The sequence below is a fragment of the Pristiophorus japonicus genome, chromosome 15 (assembly GCF_044704955.1).
Source record: "Pristiophorus japonicus isolate sPriJap1 chromosome 15, sPriJap1.hap1, whole genome shotgun sequence".
Classification (NCBI taxonomy): domain Eukaryota; kingdom Metazoa; phylum Chordata; class Chondrichthyes; family Pristiophoridae; genus Pristiophorus; species Pristiophorus japonicus.
This window is the reverse complement of record NC_091991.1, coordinates 55,664,387-55,682,831: the sequence shown is the minus strand read 5'-3', so window position 1 is coordinate 55,682,831 and position 18,445 is coordinate 55,664,387. Positions and strand designations below refer to the sequence as shown.

Below are 18,445 nucleotides of genomic sequence, written 5' to 3'. Positions count from 1 at the left end.
AGTCTACAGGAAGTGGTGTGGCAGGTGCTGAATGACTTTTTGCTAACATCAAGGTTTCTGCACAAACCAGTTGCTACCAGATAGGCATTCCCCTTGGAATGCAGCATGACTTAGAGAATGAACAGAGGCCACACAGAGCAGGACAAGCTGCTGGAAGAGGGAGGAGGAGAAGGGCTATCAGCAGGAAGCCATAACTGCCCAGAGTATTCAGAGAGCAATTCACCTATCTGAACCTCAGCAAAGAACAATGTGTGAGATGTCTGCGCTTCAGTAAGGACGCCCTCATTGAAATTTCCCCCCTGCTGCAGCCACAACTGCAACATCAGATCAGAGCAATGACCGCATTGCCAGTGTCTGTGAAGGTGACTGGCGATTAACTTTTATGCACCTGACTCCTTCCAAACTGGAGTTGCAGATATTTGCAACATCTCTCAGTTTACTGTTAACTGTTGCATAAGGGAGGTCACTGAGGCTCTCTATTCGACAGCTAACTACATTTTATTCTCTTGCCAAAGCCAAGCACCCAGACCGAGCGTGCGGCTTTGCTAGGATTACAGGCTTCCCCTGAGTGCAGGATGTTATTGACTGCACTCTCATAGCTTTGCGGGCACCGCATCTCAACTCTATCCTATACTGGAACTGAATGTTGAGCTGGTGTGTGATCATAGGCAGTGAATCATACAGGTCAATACCCGGTATCCTGGTAGCAGTCATGATGCCTTCGTTCTGCGGCAGTCCGCTGTGCCAGCTGCACTTGAGCCACCACGGCAAATCAAAGGGTGGCTACTGGGCAACAAGGGCTATCCGTTGACGCTATGGCTGATGACTCTGGTGTGTAACACATGCGTAGCATGCGTACAATGAAAGTCATGCTGCCACACAAAATGTGATCGAGCAGACCATTGGCATGCTGGAACAATGCTTCTGCTGCCTGGACCACTCTGAAGAAGCCCTGCAGTACTCGGCAGAGCGGGTGTCAAGCTTTGTGGTCTACTGTGTGCTGCACAACCTTGATATCATGAGGTGACAGCCCTTGCCACCAGCTAAATGGAGAGCAGCTGAAGAGGAGGAGGAGGAGGCAACTTAGATAGCACCTTTCTATCTGGGCTGCACGTGAAGAACTCATTCGAGTATGATGCCAGTAACCGCAACCTCAATTCCCCATTCACTAATAGTCCCACACCTTACCATCCCTCTGTCAATGACTATCACAGTCCACAATGAAAAAATAAAAGCCACCACAAAATAAACATTCCAAAGCAAATTTATAAATGAAATCATTCCATATTGCATGCAAAAGTCAACTAATCGAATCGCCCTTGTGCATTCTCTTAGTGCCTGTTTTCCATGTGCCTTTGTCCTAATGCTCCTACGCAGTGTTACCCCAATAGCTGTAGCATGACTGGTGGAAAGTTGATAACTTTCAGTGGAGGAGACTGCAGATGGCCTTGGAGGATGACTTTGAGTAGCTCTGGACCTAGAAGGCCTGGCTGCGGACTGCAGGATCGCGGCATGAGCGGCAGCAGTCTGGGCTGGCTGGCAGGCAATAACAAGGGCGTTGCCAGCGTGCCAGGGGTGGGAGGATGATTGTTGTCTTCCATGGAGCCACAACCAATTCCCCCGGGGTGGCGTCTCAGCAATCCTAGTAATCTGTTGGAGAGAAGTTGTGACTCCCTGCAAGCCCCTTTGAACACTGGTATACCCAGCCATGATGGCAGCAGTCTGAACTTGCATGGCAGCAAACTTACCTTGCATGACAGCAGTCTGAACTTCCACTTCAGCACTCCGACATTGGGTGGCTGCTGGTGCTGCAATGGAAGCTGCAGCATTGACCATCAGTCGCTGCATCATGGTTGGGTCCACAAGCGAGCGAACGGAGTTGGCCACCACTGCCAGGCTGGAAAGGATGGGCTCCAAGCTCTGTACAAAGCCCCGTGGCAAGTTGGTGCTGGACTCCTCCATGCTCCTGGACATTGACAGCAGGCTTTCTGGCTGGCTTCCCAATGCACCAAGCATTTCATTGTGCATACCCATCAGCCGCCTTCTGTCAGCTGCTCCATCAAAGTTGTCAACTGAGTCCTCTGCAGTGGAACCAGTGTTGGACAGTGCCCTCCGGCGAGCTGGCACCTGCGCTATCCTTGCTGCTGCCCTGGCTGCAGACCGCTCTTACTCGGTGTCTCACCACGTGCAGATCCTGCCTCTAATCTACTTTCTAAGATATGTAAATTGTCAGTATCTGAGCTGGTGGCTGTGAGTGTGAAATCAAGTGATGGTGCTGTGTCTTCATCATCAATCTGTTCTTCGTGTTCCTCCACCATCTGGCCAGGTGGCACCTCTTTGAGTATCTGAAAGGAAAAAGGCACAAGGGTACGGTTGTGGTGCGGGGAGGGGCGGGGAGAAGTAAGAGGTGAACTCTAACATTAACACAGCCCATTTAATATGCCTTTCTTCCCCTCTCTCCTATTCTTCCTCTTCTCTCCCTTTCCCCATTCTTCTCTACTTCTCTCCTCAGGTCAAGTGGAATTAGAGCACAGAGCTGGGGAAGGATTGTAATGATGACTGTGAGGTTATAGGAGGAAGCTATAGCAGTGTGGGGAAAGTAAAATTGGCGGGACGAGAGGTGAAGGTAGAGGGTAGAAGTACAGCAGAGCTAGAAACCAGGCTGACGGAAGGGCCATGGTAGAATATATTTTGAATTTGGGGTTAAATGGGAAAATGAAGCAGGCTTCAGGTTGTGAGGGCAAGGTGGAAGGTGGAGCAGAGTTAGAGGCTGAGGAGACGGAAAAGGTGGAGCATAGTAAGAGGCTAGAAGAGAGTGTAAAGAGAGGGGGAGGTGAAGAGAATCAAATCCAGATACTCGAAACTATGGAGATGGCAACGACACTCTCTATATAATCTATATATAATTATTCAATAGAAAAAGAAATAGTGCCAGAGGACTGGCAGACAGCAAATATAATTCCTCTCTTTAAAAATGGAGATAAGGCTAATTCAGGGAATTGTAGACTATTTAGCTTAATGTCAGTGGTAGGAGATATACTAAAAGATGAGATAACAAAACACCTAGTGATGGAGAATATAATTTAAAAATTGTCAGCATGAATTTCTGAAAGGATGGTCATTGTTAACCAACATTATTAAATTCTTTGAAGAAACAGAAACAGTAGACCAGGATAATACAGTGGATGTGGTATACATGAACTTTCAGAAGGTCTTTGATAAATTGTCTCAAGAGTTTCATAACAAAGTTCAGGATCTGGTAGCAGAATAGATTGAAAGGTGGCTACAAAACAGGAAACATAGGGTAGGAGGTAAGGGAAGTTTCTCAAACTGACAAAGTGGAAAATGGTGTCCCACAGGGTTAATAGCTAATAATGAGGATGGCAGCAAAATACAGGAAGACGTGAACAGGCTTGCAGAGTGGGTGGATTAATGGCAAATATAATTCAATATAGCAAAGTATTTTGGTAGGAGGAAAGTAAGAAACTAAGTGGCGCGGAGGAGCAAAGAGATCTGGGAATACAGATAAATAAATCACTAAAAGTAGCAACACCAGTTGATAAAGTGATAGAGTGCAACCAAAGTACTGGGGTTCATTTCTAGAGGAATAGAATACAAAAGCAGGGAAATAATACATTTATATAGAACTTTGGCCAGGCCACACTAATGAGTACTGTGTGCAGTTCTGATCTCCAAATTACTAAAGGATATTGAAGCACCAGAGAGAGTGCAGAATAGATTTATAAGGATATTACCAAAATTGAGAGGATGCAGTTATCCAGAAAGTATGAGCAACTTGGGGCTTTTTTCTCTGGCCATGAGACCACCTCATAGAGGTCACTGTTATCATCTGGAATTACTTTCTGATCACCTTTGGGGGTCACAGAGGAATTTCGAAGAATTTATTTCCCTATTCTACTTAGGCGTCCCTCATATCGAGGATGACTTGCTTCCGCACCAAAAAGTGATGAGTTCACAGGTGTTTCAATGAAGGATCCGAGATTCCAGGTCCAGAACTATATATTGAAGGGTGGAAGATGCCTGTGCGTGGATTTTTTTTAACGTGCGATGGCCGTTGCACACCAGCCACCACACCGGCTTGACAGAGCTAGGTCTTGTTCCAGTGGCAAGGATTAACCAAGACGACTGGAGACCAGCTCTGTTGTACGGACTTAGTGCACACACATATCGCAGTGTGGGCTGGCCCGTGCTGCCCCTGAACCCACGCCTCTTCTGGGCCCCGAACTCGCACCTCTCCTGGGCCCCGATCACGTCGCTCTACAATCTCTCGCCGCTCCATCGCCCCGACCTCGTCGCTCCTCTGCTGCTTGCCGCCTCTCCTGACCACGCTCCAATCAGCAACCTTGATTTTGGTGACATCCAATCCATTCACCCTTCTCCAAGTCGTCGCCCTCCTGCACCAGCTTGTGCTGCTCCCTGAAGTGACCTCCACGCTGCTCCCGGGCTGCCGCACCCCCGCTCCTTTTATGGCCCTGACTTGTGGCTGGTGGTTTCTCGCAGGTTGGGGCCTCCTCGCTGCCGTGATTAACAGCAGCAATAACAGCAGAATCCAACTGCTGCAGTTTGTTGTTCCCTATTATATGGCTGCTAGTGGGTGTGGAGCATTGAGGGTCATGTTGCTTAGTTGATGGTGGTGCAACATGACTGAATAGGACCAGCTTGATTGACCAGCTGGTCTTTTTTTTGTCTACGTTTTTTGTATGCTCATATGTAAGGGGATTACCTAGAACGTACAGCACAGAAACAGGCCATTCAGCGCAACAGGTCTATGCTGATGTTTATGCTCCACATGAGCCTCCTCCCATCCTAATTCATTTAACCCTATCAACATATCCTTCTATTCCTTTCTTCCTCATATTTTTACCTACCTTCCCCTTACAAAGGACTACTCTGCTCTCTTGTGCAACCCACCCTTCTTTCACCCCATTACTGGTGGCTATGGATTTAACCACTTAGGCCCCAAACTCTGGAATTCCCACACTAAACCCCTGCCTCTCTCTCTCTCGCTCTCTCAATCTCCCTCTCCTCCTTTAAGACCCTCCTTAAACCCACTCTTTGACCAAGCTTTTGGTGACCCCTCTTAATATCTCCTTATTTAGTTTGGTGGTGATTTTTGTCTGATTATGTCTTGTGAAGCACCTTGAGTGGTAAAGGTGCTTATATAAATGCAGTTGTTGATTTATTACTGGTTCATCTTATATGGAATTGCAGACAGTAAGTTGGAAAATATGGTCTCCCTTACCTGTCTCTGTTTTTGTGTTGCTGTTTTTTCTATTGTTCCACCTCTCCTTTTCCCATAACTCCTCTTTCTGCTTCTCTGTCTGTATTTTCTTTTGGTGGGAGGTGTTGGTTAATATGATGTGTGGCAGAAAAGAAGCCAGAAATAGCTGCAGGCTGTATTTAGACTGGGGATTGTGGAACAAATGTGGCCTTCAGTGACTCTTCCTATCCCCTCCTCCAATTGCTGGTGCGTTCCCCATCTCTTCGCTCCTTTTTTAAAATTCGTTCCGGGGTGTGGGCGTCGCTGGCAAGGCCAGCATTTACTACCCATCTCTAATTTAAAAAAAATTCATTCATGGGATGTGGGCGTCGCTGGCATTTATTGCCCATCCCTTATTGCCCTCGAGAAGGTGATGGTGAGCCGCCGCCTTGAACCGCTGCAGTCCGTGTGGTGAAGGTACTCCTGTATGGAGGGAGTTCCAGGATTTTGATCCAGCGATGATGAAGGAAAGGCGATATACTTTCAGATCAGGATGAGTGTGTAACTTGGATACGATAAACAGTAATAAGAATAAAACCGGACGAATCATTCGGCATCAAAATCGGCACCGGCTACGGACACAACATCAGCACCTGCAAATTCCTTCTCACGAACATTTGGAAACTTGTGCCAAAATTTTGAGAGCTGACTCACAGACTAGTCAAGCAACAGTCTGACATAGTCATAGTCATAGAATCATACCTTTCAGCCAATATCCCAGACTCCTCCATCACCATCCCTGGGTATGTCGTGTACCACCGGCAGGACAGACCCAACAGAGGTGGTAAACAGTGGTATACAGTCGGGAGGGAGTGGCCCCAGGAATCCTCACTATTGACTCTGGACCCCATGAAGTCTCATGGCTTCAGGTCAAGCATGGTAAGGAAACCTCCTGCTGATTACCACCTACAGCCCTCCCTCAGCTGATGAATCAGTACTCCTCCATGTTGAGCACCACTTGGAAGAAGCACTGAGAGTAGCAAGGACACCGAATGTACTCTGGGTTAGGGACTTCAATGTCCATCACCAAGAGTGGCTCGGTAGCACCACTACTGACCGAGCTAGCCAAGTCCTGAAGGACATATCTGCCAGACTGGGCCTACGGCAGGTGGTGAGAGAACCAACACAAGGGAAAAACCTATTTGACCTCGTCCTCATCAATCTACCTGTCACAGATGCATCTGTCCATTACAGAATTGGTAGCAGTGACCACTGCACAGTCATTGTGAGACGAAGTTCCATCTTCACACTGAGGACATCCTCCATCGTGTTGTGTGGCACTACTACCGTGCTAAATGGGATTGATTCAGAATAGATCTAGAAGCTCAAAACTGGGCATCCATGAGGGGCTGTGGGCCATCAGCAGCAATAGAATTGTATTCCACCACAATTTGTAACCTCATGGCCTGGCATATCCCTCACTCTACCATTACCATCAAACCAAGGGATCAATCCAGGTTCAATGAGAATGTAGAAGAGCATACCAGGAGTAGCACCAGGCATACCTAAAAATGAGGTCAACCTGGGGAAGCTGCAACACAAGATTACATGCATGCTAAACAGCAGAAGCAGCATGCTATTGACAATCAATGGATCAGACCAAAGCTGTGCAGTCCTGTCACACCCAGTCATGAATGATGATGGACCATTGAACAAATAACGGGGCAAGGAGGCTCCATGAATATCCCCATCCTCAATGATGGCGGAGCCCAGCACGTGAGTGCAAAAGGCAAGGCTGAAGCTTTTGCATTCGTATTTAGCCAGAAGTGCAGAGTGGATGATCCATATCAACGACTTCCTGAGGTCCCCACCATCACAGAAGCCAGTCTTCAACCTATTCGATTCACTCCATGTGATATCAAGAAATGGCTGAGCGCACTGGATACAGCAAAGGCTATGGGCACCGACAACATCCCAGCTGTCGTGCTGAAGACCTGTGCTCCAGAACTAGCCGCGCCTCTAGCCAAGCTGTTCCAGTGCAGCTACAACATTGTCATCTACCTGATAATGTGGAAAACTGCCCAAGTATATCCTGTCCACAAAACGCAGGACAAATCCAATCCGTCCAATTACCGCCCTATCTGTCTACTCAATCATCAGCAAAGTGATCGAAGATGTTGTTGACAATGCTATCAAGTGGCACTTACTCACCAATAACCTGTTCTTCATGCTCAGTTTTGGTTCCGCCAGGACAACTCGGTTCCAGACCTCATTACAGCCTTGGTCCAAACATGGACAAAAGAGCTTAATTCCAGAGGTGAGGTGAGAGTGACTGCCCTTGACATCAAGGCAGCATTTGACCGAGTGTGGCATCAGGGAGCCCTGGTAAAACTGAACATAGAAACATAGAAATTTACAGCCCATAAGAAGGCCATTTCAGCCCATCGTGTCCACGCCAGCCGACAAAGAGCCGCACGGCTCTTGGTCAGCAGCCCTAAAGGTTACATATAAACCTATGAACAATGACAGAAAGGCAAAGAGCACCCAGTGAACGCAGTCGAAATCTGGGGCAAAACTCTTCACTGGCTGGAGTCAGACCTAGCACAAAGGAAGATGGTTGTGGGTTTGGAGGTCAGTCATCACATCCCCAGGACATCGCTGCAGGAGTTCCTCAGGGCAGTGTCCTAGATCCAACCATCTTCAGCTGCTTTATCAATGACCTTCCCTCCATCATAATGTCAGAAGAGGGGATGTTCGCTGATGACTGCAAATGTTCAGTGCCATTCGTAACTCCTCCAATAATGAAGCAGTCCATGCTCTCATGCAGCAAGATCTGGACGACATTCAGGCTTGGGCTGAAGACTTGAATTTGACTTGGATTTTATATAGATAAGTGGCAAGTAACATTCATGCCACACAAGTGCTGGGCAATGACTGTCTCCAACAAGCGAGAGTCTAACCATCGCCCCTTGACATTCAACAGCATTATCATCGCCGAATCCTCCTACTATAAACATCCTGGGAGTCGCCATTGCCCTTGAGAAGGTGGTGGTGAGCCGCCTTCTAAAACTGCTGCAGGCTCAGGTGCTAAACGAGTACTTTGCATCTGTCTTCACCAAGGAAGAGGATGCTGCCATAGACATAGTGAAGGAGGAGGTACTGGAAGAAGAGGTTTCGAAAGGCTAGCTGTACTTAAAGTAGATAAATCACCTGGAGTGGATTGGGTGCATCCTAGGATGCTGAGGGAATTGAGGGAGGAAATAGCAGAGGTACTGGCCATAATAATCCAATCCTCCATAGATACAGGGGTGGTGCCAGAGGACTGGAGAATTGCAAATGTTACACCATTGTCAAAAAAGGGTGTAAAGATAAACCCAGCAGCTACAAGCCAGTCAGTTTAACCTCGGTAGTGGGGAAGCTTTCCGAAACAGTCAGTTGGGTAGGTGTGGATTAATTAAGGAAAGCCAGCACGGATTTGTTAAAGGCAGATGGTGTTTAACCAACTTGATTGAATTTTTTGATGAGATAATAGAGAAGGTTGATGAATGTAATGCAGTTGATGTAATGTGCATGGATTTCCAAAAGACATTTGACAAAGTGCCACATAATAGGCTTTCCAGCAAAGTTGAAGCCCATGGAATAAAAGGGACAGTGGCAGCATGGATACGAAATTGGCTAAGTGACAGGAAACAGAGAGTAGTGGTGAACGGTTGTTTTTTGGACTGGAGAAAAGTGTACCGTGGTGTTTCCCAGGGGTCGGTTCTAGGACCATTGCTTTTCTTGATATATAGTAATGACTTGGATGTGAGTGTGCAAAGCACAATTTCAACATTTTCAGATGACATAAAACTTGGAAGTATAGTGAAGAGTGATGAGGAGAGTGATAGACTTCAGGAAGATAGACAGGCTGATGAAATGGGCAGACACGTGGCAGATGAAATTTAACACACAAAAGTGTGAAGTGATACATTTTGGTAAAAAGAATGAGGAGAGGACATCTAAACTAAATGGTAAAATCCTAAAGGGTGTGCACGAATAGAGAGGCTGGGGGTATGTGCACAAATCGTTGAAGGTGGCAAGGCAGGTTGAGAAAGCAGTTTAAAAAGGCTTACAAGATACTGGGCTTCATAAATAGAGGTACAGAAGTGTGGAAATTATGAATTATAAAACACAGGTTCGGCCCCAACTGGAGTACTGTGTCCAGTTCTGGACACCACACTTTGGGAAGGATGTGAAGGCCTTTGAGAAGGTGCAGAAAAGATTTATGAGAATGATTCCAGGAATGAGGGACTTCAGTTATGTTGATAGACTGGAGAAGTTGGGGTTGTTCTCCTTGGAGCAGAGAAGATTGAGAGGAAATTTGATGGAAGTGTTTAAAATCATGAGTGGTCTGGACAGAGTAGATAGAAACTGTTCCCATTGGCAGAAGGGTTGAGAACCAGAGGACACAGATTTAAGGTGATTGGCAAAAGAACCAAAGGTGATGTAGGAAATTTCTTTTAGGCAGCGAGTGGTTGGGATCTGGAATGCACTGCCTGAAAGGGTGGTGGAGGCAGACTCAATTTTATCTTTCAAAAGGGAATTGGATAAGTATCTGAAGGAAAAAAAATTGTAGGGCTACGGGGAAAGGGTAGTGGAGTGGGACTAGCTGGTAGTCGGCCTCTGGCTCGACGGGCCGAATGGACTTCTATGCTGTAACCATTCTATGGTTGTGGTGAAGGTACGTCCGCAGTGCTGTTAGGGAGGGAGTTCTAGGATTTTGACCCAGCGACCATGAAGAAACGGCAATATATTTCCAAGTCAGGGTGGTGTGTAACTTGGAGGGCAAGTTGCAGATGAGTGTTCCCATGCGCCTTCTGCCCTTGATCTTCTAGGTGGTAGAGGTTGTGGGTTTGGGAGATGTTGCCGAAGAAGCCTTGGGGAGTTGCTACAGTGCATCTTGTAGATCCTGTTCCCAATTCCTTCACTTTCGAGCTGCTCTTTCCCCCACTATGGTGGATCTTCCACAGAAGAAAGAAACCTTGGTTGGCATAGTTCTCAGGACAGTGATAATCACACTGCCTTCTGGATCGTTGCCCAAGTGGCCATATTAATACGAGTATAGAATAATGAGTTTTAGATCTATTGGACTGTGGGAGACATTGCAGCCATGCCTAATCTTTTCCTCACCCAATATGTATATGCCAAAAAATCTTGCGGAGACATCGTTGGTGATATATCTCCAGTGCCTTCTATTCATCGTTCATGCCTCAGATCCACACAGGAGGGCGGGTATTGCTACAGCCCTGTAGACCATGAGCTTGGTGGTAGATTTGAAGGCCTGGTCTTCAAACAGTCTTTTCTTCAGATGGCCGAAGGCTGCACTGGCGCACTGGAGGCGATGTTGAATCTCCGCATCAATGTCTGCCTTTGGTGATAAGAGGCTCCCGAGATATGGGAAAAGGTCCACGTTGTCGAGGGCCGCGCCGTGAATCTTGATGATTGGAGGGCAGTGCTGAGCGGCGGTGACAGGCTGGTGGAGGACCTTTGTTTTACGGATGTTAAGCGTAAGGCCCATGCTTTCATATGCCTCAGTGAATACATTGACTATATCCTGGAGTTCAGCCTCTGTGCGCAGACGCAGGCGAAGTCCGCATACTGCAGCTCAACGACAGAAATTGGGGTGATCTTGTCACCGCAAGGTCCTGCAAATCCCATGGGAGGACAGGCACACCAACATCAGTGTCCTCGACCAGGCTAACATCCCCAGTATTGAAGCACTGACCACACCTGATCAGCTTTGCTGGGCAGGCCACATAGTTCGCATGCCAGATACGAGACTCCCTAAGCAAATGTTTTATGCGGAGCTCCTTCATGGTAAACAAGCCAAAGGAGGACAGCGGAAACGTTATAAGGACACCCTCAAAGCCTCCCTGGTAAAATGCAACATCACTACTGGTACCTGGGAGACCCTGGCCGAAGACCGCCCAAGGTGGAGAAAGTGCATCCGGGAGGGCGTTGAGCTCTTCGAGTCTCAACGCAAAGAGCGTGAAGAGGCCAAGCGCAGGCAGCAGAAGGAGCACGCGGAAAACCAGCCCCACCGACCCCTTCGCTTGACTAATGTCTGTCCCACCTGTAACAGGGTCTGTGGCTCTCGTATCGGACTGTTCAGCCATCAAAGAACTCACACTGGGAGTGGAAGCAAGTCTTCCTCAATTCCGAGGGACTGCCTATGATGAGCAAAAAATAAAGCTTAATAGTGATCAGGCATAGGAACTTGATTGATTTCTCCTCCCTAACTGAGGGGTGCAGAAGCCAATGCCGTATCATCACTCATCTGTTGCTCTAGCTTAGCTTCAGAACAGGTTGGGGATCGAATCTATGACTTTCTTGAGCAGTGTGACTCAGCTACTCGCTTAACCACTGGGGGAAGCTCACTGTTCTTTAATAAAGGAAAGGCTTGCTCTAACATTTAACTTTGATCCTCTGTGCCCATTCTAAGTTCATATTATGTGTGAACAAAGCCGATGCCTGATGTGGGCTGAGTGGATGCTGCTGAATAATGGAAAATTAAAAAGGTCAAATGAGCAAATATTGTTTTAAGCATATGTTAATACATGGAGAGTGACACTTTTCACTCTTTGTGGCAGTGGTTCTCTTTCTAGAACCTTATTTTTCTTGCTAATTCTCTTCCTTTCAGAAACTTCATTGTCTTTTCTCCTTCTCTGTAGTGAGGGCCTCATCCGGGACGTTATTCTCCACCAGACTTCGGGCCGGATTCACAATAAGAATGTTTCCACTCATTTAATTGGTAGCATCAACAGAGGTAAGTTTATAAACTCTTTCATGCCTTCTCCAATGATCAAACTAAATTGAAATGAAGAGACTCCAAGCTGACTTATCTTCTGTTTTGTTCAGTTAATCAATATGGCAATGTACAGATGTCTACTTAAGTGCCAGAAGTGTTAATACTTCTTAAATAATAATGAATGGTCACTTGGCCAGGTAAATGGTCACCTCAGGTCTGACTGGCATCTCCAATATGTTGTGTGCTTGGATTTGAAGTTAGCACAATTTTGTTAGTTAACGTCATGCTGTCATTGTGCACAGGTATGTAGGCATATGATTATAAAAAATGACAAAACCTACCAGGATGGCATGCTTTTTTGGGAAAGGACTGTAAGATGTGCTTCGGCTGGTGCACTCCCCCAATAGTCTCAGTGTTGAAGTATATCATAGTAGCTATTGACCCGATGATTTTCAGTAATGTGCCATGATTTTAAGCAATACCTCTGAAATTTCAGAACAAATCTTCAAACAATGCCTTTGGTGCAACTTTATCTAATGTGCCTGGAGAGTGAGTTCATGGCTGGAATATAATAGAAGGTTCAAACAGCATTGTAAATTATGAGAGGCCTTAAACATTTTGTAATAGCCATTTGAACCACTCATTTAGATTTAAATATCTCACTCCCAGGTATTAATTATTCTCCACATAAATTACTCTTTGTTGTGTGCATCAATAATCCATTTGAGAGTTCTGGATAATGTTGTAAAGGATTTGTAGTGTGGCGGGGGGTTGGGGTAGAAGCCGAACTGAAGGGATGAGAACCTATTGACATACAGCAGCTTCAAAAGAAGCCCCGGGGGTGGGGGGAGACGCCGAGCCCCTGTGTCCGGGTGAGGGAACGATTCTGCCTGCTGACCCTTGAGCCCGGTGAGGAGACGTTCCGTTGGTGGTGGGAAAAAAATCTAAAATTAAACAATTGCATTCGACTTCGTTGTCCCAAATGTCTTCATTGAATGCCTAGTTTCCCGTTCTAAGCAAGCCTATTGCGCAGACCAGGGTGTGGTCCATACTAGGGTGTCGACCTTGGGGAGAGAGAGAGAGATAGGAAAGAAGCTTTAAGTCCTTTGTCCTGCTGTTTTGAGCTGCTTGCAAAGCTACAATTTAATTCTGGGGGCAATATTGACAACGCCATACCTTGTGCAAACCCTTCTGCATGATGGTGCTGCGGAGGAGATGATTGATTAGGCATCATCGCATGAGGAACTTCAGAGCAAGTAGGATGATGGGCGGAGACCTTACCCACGTCGGGTATATCGAGTCAAGCGTTCGTACCTGCACCTCAGTGATGCAGACTCTGAGAAGGCTATGTTTCCGCAAAGAAGTTGTAACAGATCTGAGAGTTAGTAAAAGCAGACCTGCAACCTAGAAGTGTCAGGAGGACTGCTTTGTCAGTTGAAGTGAAGGTTGCAGCTGCACTTTTCATTTTATGCATCTGGATCATTCTGGGGATGTGTGCACCATTTCTCAACATGCAACACATATCTGCATTCGGCAGCTGACTGCTGCACTATATGCCCAAAGGAATGACTACATAAAGTTCCCCATGACCGCCCAGGCAATGTGTGACAGGGCTGCGGGCTTCTCCAGGATTGCTGGCTTCCCAAAGGTACAGGGCTGCATTGATTGTACCCACATTGCCTTGCAAGCACCTTTGGAGGATTCCGAGATGTACAGGAACAGAAAAGGCTTCCACTCCGTGAATGTGCAGCTTGTGTGTGGCAACATGCATCGCATCGTGTCAATTGATGCGAGATACCCTGGGAGCACCCATGATGCGTTCATCCTAAGTGAGAGCACTATATCTGCCATGTTTCAGCTGCAGCCAGAAGGGCAGAGCTGACTGCTGGGAGACAAAGGGTATGGCCTCGCCACCTGGCTCATGACGCCCCTATGCGTAGCCCGGACGGAAGCTGACCAGGAATACAACATGTCTCAGCATATAATAGAGAGGACCATTGACATCTTGAAACAGCGTTTCCGATGCCTGGATCATTCCAGGGGCTACTTGCAATACTCCCCTGAGATTGTCGGTCAGTTCACTGTTGTGTGCTGCATTACTTAGTCATCATGAGGCAGCAGCAGCTGGTAGTAGAAGACCCACCTGAGGTGAGAGTGGCCAATGATGAGGAGGAAGATGCAGATGACGAGGAGGATGAGGACAAGGAAGCCATGTAACTACCTGAACCCGGAGCACGACGGCGGAGGAGGGCGGGCTGCCATGCCCCTTTAACGATTGCTGGGGGCCTTGTGCCAGCAGCTCATCCGTGAACGCTTTGCTGCCTGAAAGCTTAGCAGCAACTATTTCAAATGGACCATGTTTACTGTTTGATCTGTTCCGTAATATTGTGTTGTGTTAATGGAACAAATAATGGAAATGATTCTTCTTTAGTTCAAAAAGTGTTAATAATGGAAATGATACAGTTATAATTTTAAAATATATTTTATTCAAAAGTTTAACACATGTTTGTACTTAACTTAACTAAAGTTTGATACAAGAATATTTTTATTAAAGTATTCAGTTAAGATCACTTACAAACTTTTAAACTTGTAAATTTACATAACTTACAAAAACCTTTTAAGTTGAGACCAGTTACAACAGTAACAACAATAATAATAACAACAATAACAGCAAAGAAAGGCTGCACCTATCTCTCTCCACCTTATTCTAAGACTGCCCGCTGTACTTGGTCTTGGTGACTTCATCCCTGCCCACAGGCGGTGGCGCAGCGTTTCTTGGGTCGGTACCAAGCTTATTCTTTCGAGCATTTTGGATAATGCACACTTATTGATGGTGGGCGTGGGCAGGAGGTAATGTGGAGAGCCCTGCTTGGGCCTCTTCAGAAGCTGGTCTGGGGATTGGAGTGGGAGTGTCACTTGATTCTGTCAATGGTCGAGGGGTCTGGGCGTGTTCCCTTAGTGCAGCATTCCGACATTCCCTCCCTCATGCTTCCGACAGTGTATAAGCTGCCTATGTCATTCCCTCCCTCATGTGCCCGGACATTGTTCCCATTTCTCGTGAGAGTGTTGTTACTTCTCCCGACAGTCCAATACCTCATCACCCACCCCACTGATGATGTCCAGGAGTGATCGCGTAAGGTCAATGCTCTCCCCACTCATTGCCATCATCTGAACCATGTCTGTTAGATCCTGCACCTCAGGAGAGTGCTGTCCTTCCCCTCCTCACCCTGTATCCCACTGGGACCCACAGCCTCGGACAGTGGGGCCCTGGGTGTGCTTCGCTGCGTCGCACTGGAACCCCTAGCCTCAGACTGAGAAACCATGGAATGTCCCAACACTGGTACCACTCAGGAAAGGGGCTGGCACCTCAGTGGGTTGCACCTGCACCTCCTCCAGAGTGAGTACAAGAGTGGGGGCTTCATCCTCCCCCTCCACCTGCCCCACCCCTCCCCCCACTTCCATACTCGGTCTGGAAGTTGGGATTGGAAAATGTTTTCCTCTTCAGGATCCTCCGCGTCTGAATCATCTTCTGCATCAGCTTCAGCCTCATCAGGGTTGACCTCAAGTTCTGCAAAATATAACAGAACAGACAAATGGTTAGCAACAGAGGAGGGGACAGGGTGGGTGGCATGAGTAGGCTCTCACAGCGCAGGCGGCAGGCTCATTTGAAGGACCACGATGAATGATAGCACATTGCATTAACCGAAGCGTAGCTGACGGAGACATCCCCATGAACCGAAGCATGGCTAGCCCGCGCAGTACTTAACATTTAGCAAAGTCAGACTGTGGAATTTGCAGGACTTTCCCTCTCCCTCGAGTGTGGGCCCAGCTTATGCAGTTGTAGTTGCTTTTCTCCAGGTAGGACCCATCAAAGAGCGACCCTGTCTTCCAAGTGTATCAGTGAGTGAAGATTTGCCAGGCCTCCTCCTGTTCGAGTTCTTTCCCTTTTGTTATGTGCCATCTTCCTCTGCAAAGATGAAATTATAACTTTTTAGAGAGGGTGTCTTTCTGCTGGATGGGACATACAGATGGTCACATTTACAATTGCAATTCCAGTGAATAAATGATAATATTACTTATACTAACTACTTGACCAAGGTCCTGCCACTTCTTTTTGCACTGGCCTCCAGACCTCGGAGTGGTCACCATTGCACAGTAATCTTCTGCAAGTTGGTTCCAGTGTTTTTTCATTTCTTTTGGTGAAACTTTTATGTGATCTCTGCTGGTGTTCAGCTCGTGCCATCTGGCTTCAATTACAGTAACTAGTGCCTCCACTTCATCCTGTGAGAAATTGTTGGTCCTTGAGCTGCGTTGCATATTGCAACTCCGATTTTTCCACTGAGAATTAAAGTTCTCGCACACAACTGGCTCTTTAAAAATGGCCAAATGCAGACCGGGAGCTGTACTGGGCATGTGCGCCCAAAGCAATCACGTCAAAAACTTTTTTTTTTTCGCATGTGCAGAAGGGGGGGTGCATCGTTTTTTTGGTGCAGGCATTAGACTTCACAACCTGAAGGACAGGCTGCGTGGCGCCAATTTCAAAAATTAGAACGGGGAAGCTTGCAAGTTATTTTTTTGGAGTAGCCAGGGCCAAAAAAAACGGGCGTAACTCTTGTAATACGCAAAAAAAACGGCATTGGGGAAAATTGAGTCCGTTATATGTTAAGTCCAAAAACAGGTAAATCTAATTGGTTTTGAGCACATTTAAAACCTCAGTCAGTTTACATTATTGATCACAGGTATAGCTAATTAACTATTTTCGTAGAAGTGCATGCTTTACCATGGAGTTGGATATAGCTTTGTGCAAACTTTGGTCTTACTACTTTGAGGAGGAGTTGAAAATAAACCAACTCGTTCTCTCTATAGGGAACAAATCCAGAGGAAGAATCACTTCCAGGCTGCTTGTGCAGTGTTTCTCGTGACCACTTTCATTTAACAATATTGCCTGAGGCATGGGAGTTGTCACACTTTTGAGTTTGGTTGTTGTGGAAAGGCAAAGAAAGGAGTATGGGAGAAAAATACCTCAAAGAATATTCAATGAACAAATAAAAAAACATTTTTCTATTTTGTTCACAGGCTCCTGTGATGACTCGTCCAAGTCTGGCTTGTTTGCTCTTTGCACATTGGATGGTAAGGACCTGTAATTATTTTTAATATAGCATTACTGTTAATGATTTATACATGAGGTCAACAAAATATATAGTTATGCTTTAACTGATTTTTGCATTTTTGAGGTATGCTGTAACAAAATAAAATGTAATAAAAAAAAACAAGTTTAATTATGAGTTTGTTACAAGTTTAGGGTCTTGCTTTAGATATTTTCTTGGTTACAGCTATGCTAATCACACCCATAAGCAGTCTTAGCTTTAGGGGTGTGTCTATACTGCTCAATATTTAACTATGATGAGGTAACCCAAGGGTGTAACAATAATATCTCATTGTGATCTGAACTGAATTTTTGAGTCTTTCGCACAAGATGCTGCTTTTAGTCGGACTGAGAAATCTCTTGATTAGACAAGGTCAGATACTGTTTTATTTCAAAGCCTGTGAACATATTGAGCTGTAGTTATGATCATTCTCACAGTTCAATCAGTATTGATTTAATTATACAAAGTAAAGAACATGTTACGCTTCTCCACATCAGTGGTTTATCTTACTTGACTTAAACTCAAGAACCCCTAACCAGCCTCTTGCGTACTCTTTCTGTATCTGGCCAAAGCTTGCCCTTGCAGCTTTCTAGTTAAAATCTGACTAGCTTCACATTTAATTTTGGGGGTTTATGCAATAATATGTACAGTAAACTTTTTTTAAATTACAGAATAAATCTTTGGGCATACTGATGTCCAAATAACAACTTGGTCAGCTTCAGGTTATTGGGTGATAGCTGCCCCATTTTTCTTTCACCCTTATCTGATGGATTGAGGGGTAGTCTACTTGAGCAATATTTATTATCGAGCCAGATTTAGACTAATAGTACTGCAGGGTACCAACAAGTCAGCTGGTTGGAGTAATCTTCACTAAGTGCTACATGCTTGACTCTGTTATGGATTCCAAATTGATGGGTCCTTCCTAATGCATGTAAAGGCAAACTGTGGAGGAATAGATAGAGAATAACTTAATAAAGCGAGTTGGAACTGTTGCACAAATAGACCAACCCTCAACAGTGCAGCAGTCTTAATCTAAGCTTGTTTTAAATATAGTGCTCTCGCCCCTGAGTCAGAAGGTTGTGGGTTCAAGTCCCACTCCAGAATGGATAATCTCGGCTAACACTCCTGTGCAATACTGAGGGAGTGCTGCACTGTCGGAGGCGCCATCTTTCGGATGAGACGTTAAACCGAGACTAAAACAGATTATCTCATTGCTGTTTGTGGGACCTTGCTGTGTGCATTTTGGCTGCCATGTTTCTTGTATTACATATGTTCACACTTCAAAAGTAT

At 46.0% G+C, this 18,445-nt stretch overlaps 1 protein-coding gene across 6 annotated transcripts in view; it reads left to right on the top strand.

Annotated features, from left to right (window-relative positions):
• itfg2 (integrin alpha FG-GAP repeat containing 2) overlaps positions 1-18,445 on the top strand; it is a 355,330-nt gene that overhangs the window by 103,968 nt on the left and 232,917 nt on the right. For all 6 annotated transcript variants that reach the window (XM_070900459.1, XM_070900460.1, XM_070900462.1 and 3 more), the window contains 2 exons: positions 11,932-12,026; positions 17,085-17,138. In XM_070900459.1, coding sequence (XP_070756560.1) covers positions 11,932-12,026; positions 17,085-17,138 — 149 coding nt within the window. The remainder of the gene's footprint in view (positions 1-11,931; positions 12,027-17,084; positions 17,139-18,445) is intronic.